Genomic DNA, 4878 nt, shown 5'->3' with positions numbered 1-4878 from the left:
GAATACAGGAGTGGATTGCCATTCTCTTCTCCAGGGGATCAAACCCAGGTCTCCCGCATTGCAGGCAGATTCTTTACTGTCTGAGCTACCAGGGCAGCCCAGAGACAGATGGCTAGCCCCAGAGCTCTGGTCTTCCACTCAGGTTCCCAATCTACTGACTCCCTCCTTGATCCAATCTTGAAGTCTTATTGAGCAGCTGGGTGGGTACTTAGAACAGTGACAACCAGATACCAACCCTCCGCTCAAGAGATAACTCTCACTCAAAGATGACAACAAAGCAGCCTCTAAGTTTTTATTAACATGAGTTTCCAAAAACAAGCATCCATATTAGTGTGGGGAGTGAGGGTGGGAGGAGGGGGAAGGGCAGGAAGAAGGAATTCTGCTCTATTGGTAATAAAGCTCCAGGTTCATCCCATCGTGGATTTCATCTGAAGTGAAGGTGTTAAGGAATCCTTAAGGTGGGCTCCATCCCCATCCCCATCTCTCACAACTGCAACATTTGGGACTGGATCATTTTGATTTGGAAAGAATCCAAACTTTGTAAAAAGTTCATGTTCCTTCTGCACAACAGACATCCTGGAATCTAGCTCCACCCTGATCTCCTGTCCCCACTCAGGTGGAGCTTAGTAAATAAATATTTTGACCAGAAAGTGTCAAAGTCTTACAAGCCAAGTCAAAATATTTAACCAACCACCCTCCTCCCCCAACAAAATAATTAGATGGCTCCCACTCTCTAAATACTTACCATGTGTCACATTCTAAGTTAAATAACTTATGGGCATAACCTCATACAGACCTGAGTATTGAACATAGGGAACCAAGTCTGGGTATGTAGATCCTTCCTCAAAAAGTCAAAAAAGGATACAGTCCCCCAGAGACACATGGTCCTTAAAAATCGTGTACCTGTGGGATAAAAACTTTTTAGAAAAAAATCTAAGGAGGCTCTTCACCCCAGAGACCAGCTGAAAAAGTTCTGCCTAAACAAAGGGCTGGCTGCAGCCCTCCCTCAACCAAACTCTTCTGGCCTGCTCCTGTCCAGCCCCTAGTTCTACCCCTGTACTCACCACTTCTTCAATACGATCTTGTTCCAACGGGTGCCAGTTTGGGCTGCGATCAGCTTCTTAAGGTCCCCGATGGTGTCATCCGTACTGGACGCAGAGGAGTTAAGGAAAATGGAAAGAGGACTCTCCCCATTCCCGCCCCAACCCCCAGGTTTAATTACAATCACTCTAAAACAAAGACTGAGTTGCCTGCCTCATGCCAAGCATCCCCCGGAAGCTACAGCACCTTGGTCGGCAGTGGATACTTGCACTTAACGCGCACCTTCTTTCCCAGACGGTCGTTGCAAACAACCTCGATCATCCTGGCTGGAGCAACACAAAGCGAGGACTGGGAGGCAACTGAATCGAGACTTCAGGGGTTCCCTAGGTCCCAAGACCCCCGGTTATTGAGACTTAACGTTCACATCCCCATCACTCCCCGTCCCCATCACTCCCTTAGATCGGAGTCTCCCCAGGCCCCTAGTTCCGTGTCCCAGGACTTCGGACCCCAGGGCTACCGCGGACGCCGGGCAGCCGCGCTCCTCCCCTCCAGTAACCCGCCCGGGCCCCGACCCACTCCAGGTAGCCTGAAGACCGAGCCGAGCCTCTCGCAGGCCAGCGGATCCTCGAAGGCCGGGTCCCCTCACCTTTCCCCGACTCCGGATTCCTCCACCTGGCTCCCTCACCTCAAATCGCCTGGAAGCAGCAGACGCCACAACCTCCTCGCACGACTGCTAAACCCAGGCCAGAGTAGACACTAAGAACCTACGCTAAAACAGGAAGCGGAAGTGCGCAACCGGAAGCTCCACCCCTCCCCCCCGTGCCTGTCAACACGCCACGGAGTGCTCATCCCAGGGTAAGATGTGGGCTTGCAGTTCCCAGGCGCGGTTTTGGGCTTCCAAGCCTGGGCAGGGGGACACCTGTGGACGGAGCGTTGGGCCGAATGAGGGTCCCGGCTGGGGAGAGGAGTGGAGTGTCAGCGGTCTTGGACCGGCGCCCAGCCTCTTGGAGGCCCTTGGTTGAAGGCACTTCGTTGTGCCGAGACACCGTCTAGTGTGGCATCTGGTGGAGACGCCCAGGCACATCCCGAGGGAACAGGGTTGACCTCCTGTTCCTGAGCCCAACGAAGCCTCTAACAGGAGCCTGGATCAAGTCCTGCAGTTGTACTCTCCGCCCCCCTGCCTTCATTCAGGGCTGGACCCCGGAAGCGTTTTGCTCATCCCTCCCCTCTGGCTATCTCGCCTGTCCCCAGGGACATCTGGGTTGCTGACTACAATCAGTAAGTGAAGGACTCTTCTGATTCTGGCCTGGGTACCAGCACTTACCAGCACTCCAGAATGGAGTTCAGCTCTTATCAGAATGCAGCACTGATGAGGAAGCTGGAAACCAGCACGCGTGCAAGAGCTCCCAGGTCTTTGACTTCAAGGAAGGTCGCTCCTGCCCTACAGAGGGCACTGTGTACCAGATCCCAACCTTGCTTTTCAGCCCCAGAGCAGCCCCTGGACTGATATGTTTCCCCAGGGCTGGTGGAACAGGGAAGACCCCTTCCTAAATCCAACCTGCCTGTAGAACTCACTGTTGAACTGTTTCTTCTCAGCAGACAGAATTCTAGTTTGACTAGCCTAAAAGGATTCACTCTGAAAAGGGGGCGGCAACCTCTGATTCACCCAATCCACCTTCTCAAAATAAGATGCAAGATTAGGCAGAAGACGTGAGATACCTTCCTGGGGAAAGGATGGATGCTTTGCGACCCTGTCGGGGCTGCCCTGACTTAAGGAACTGGCTCAAGAAGTGCCGCCTCAAACACTAGACTCAGGGGCCTTCCTGCCTCAGGATTTTTTCTTTTTTCTGCCTCAGGGCAGAAATCTGTTGTTTCTCCAACCTCTGCAGAATCCCACTGAGTGGGCTTCAGAGGGCAGGGAATCTTAATGGAAAGTTTATTCAGATTGGAGACACAGATCCAGATGATGAATCAAAACCTCAGTCTCATTCCTTAATATTAAGCTGCATGGTCTCAACGGGCTTCCCAGATGGCACTAGTGGTAAAGAACCCGCCTGCCTGGGTCGGGAAGATCCCCTGGAGAAGGAAATAGCAACCCACTCCAGTATTCTTGCTTGGAGAATCCCATGGACAGAGGAGCCTGGTGGGCTACAGTCCATGGCGTTGCAAAGAGTCAGACACGATTGAAGCGACTTAGCACGCACACATGCTCACACATGATTCCAACATTCCCCTCTCTGATTCTCCTTTTCCTCATCCAGAAGAATAGATGGGGCAAGAAGGGAGATGGAATGTAAGGGGTAAGCTTGAAGGGACTGGTGTGCCTGGGGAAGTTTAGAAAGAGCACATCTTTCATTCACATAGAAAAACTAGGTCACACCCGCTGTTGATGGTGTTGACCACTAGACAGCAGAATTGCTGAGCATATTCCTCTTTTTGGTGCTTTTGGTGTTTTCCCAGTTATCTACAATGGACATATGTTACTCTTGTAATGAGGGGGAAAGTAAATTTAAAAAATTTATCAGTTGATTTGGCTGCATTGGGTCCTAGTTTCGGTATGTGGGATCTTTGTTCCCCGACCAGGGATTGAACCCCCATCCCCTGTATTGCAAGGCAGATTCTTAACCACTAGACCTCCAGGGAAGTCCCAGAAGAAATTTTGGGTTTTTTCGCCATACCAAATAGCATATCCGATCTTAGCATCCTGACCAGGGGCTGAACCCATGCCCGATGCAGTGGAAGAACAAAGTCTTAACTATTGGACCACCAGGGAAGTAAGTGTTATTTTAAAAAAAAAAAGTTCTCACTCATTTTTTATGTTTCATTCAAAGGTAGCTAGGCAGTTCCCTGGTGGTCCAGTGGTTAGGACTCTACTCTCTCACTGCCTAGGGCCTGGGTTCTGTCCTTGGCTGCAGAACTAAGATCCTGAAAGCCATGCAACACAGAAAGAAAAAAACAAAAAACCCTTTCCTCAAAAGAAACCCCACAAATTAAAAAAAATTTTTTTTAATTAAAAAAGAGATAGCTAAAACACAGGATTGTGTTGCTGAGCCTATGGGCTGGGGGAGATTGAAAAGGGGTGAAGAGTGCTGCTGAAAGGGGAGGGAAATAAAGCCTGGGATTGTTGGGAGCTTAGGGATCTACTGGGGGCCTGCCAGTCCCAACTGGGCTAAGGCATCCTGAGGAAGTGGAGGGAATGGGCCATGGGAAGTCCCAGGACTAGGCTGCCACTGCTACAAGGACTCCCTCCTCCAGAGCTGGGTGGGATATGGAAAGGCCTCAGGAGACTGGACAATTCACATTAGAGCTGCTGTTGCTGCTAAGTCACTTCAGTTGTGTCCAACTCTGTGTGACCCTATAGATGGCAGCCCACCACGATCCCCTGTCCCTGGGATTCTCCAGGCAAGAACACTGGAGTGGGTTGCCATTTCCTTCTCCAATGCATGAAAGTGAAAAGTGAAAGTGAAGTCACTCAGTCGTGTCCGACTCTTAGTGACCCCATGGACTTCAGCCTACCAGGCTCCTCCGTCCATAGGATTTTCCAGGCAAGAGTACTGGATTGGGTTGCCATTTCCGTCTCCAGACTCACATTAGAGACTTCTGTCTATTTCCTGATAAATGTCATTCAGAACTTCTCATGAAGAGACTCAGTACCTGCCCACTGGGGGCCAGGACAGCCCCACTCTCCCATTGGGGCCTCAAAAGGATCTGCTGTCATCTGCTACTGGGAGGAGCTAGGTGTTTCCTAGGAAGGAGAGTTCTGAGTCACAACTCAAGGCGCAAGCTGAGCAGGGCTCCTCTGCCCCTTATTACCTAAATTTCTGACCCAGAGGAAAT

At 50.8% G+C, this 4878-nt stretch overlaps 1 protein-coding gene across 2 annotated transcripts; it reads right to left on the bottom strand.

Moving 5' to 3' along the window:
- Positions 1 to 267: 267 nt before the first annotated feature.
- Positions 268 to 1819, bottom strand: UBL5 (ubiquitin like 5). 2 transcript variants are annotated; one of them, XM_015464956.3, is made up of 5 exons: positions 1727 to 1819; positions 1307 to 1424; positions 1065 to 1148; positions 866 to 903; positions 268 to 428 (listed from the first exon to the last, which is right to left on the bottom strand). In XM_015464956.3, the coding sequence occupies exons 2-5, from the start codon at positions 1360 to 1362 to the stop codon at positions 385 to 387; spliced, it is 222 nt and encodes a 73-aa protein (XP_015320442.1). In that variant the 5' UTR covers positions 1363 to 1424; positions 1727 to 1819; the 3' UTR covers positions 268 to 384. The 2 variants fall into 2 exon arrangements, with proteins under 2 accessions (XP_015320442.1, NP_001032799.1); NM_001037710.2 differs by having other exon boundaries at positions 279 to 428; positions 1688 to 1817.
- Between the last annotated feature and the right edge of the window lie 3059 nt (positions 1820 to 4878).

This window comes from Bos taurus, chromosome 7, assembly GCF_002263795.3.
Source record: "Bos taurus isolate L1 Dominette 01449 registration number 42190680 breed Hereford chromosome 7, ARS-UCD2.0, whole genome shotgun sequence".
Classification (NCBI taxonomy): Eukaryota; Metazoa; Chordata; class Mammalia; order Artiodactyla; family Bovidae; genus Bos; species Bos taurus.
The sequence above is the reverse complement of the archived record's forward strand: the minus strand, read 5'-3'. Positions and strand labels throughout refer to the sequence as shown.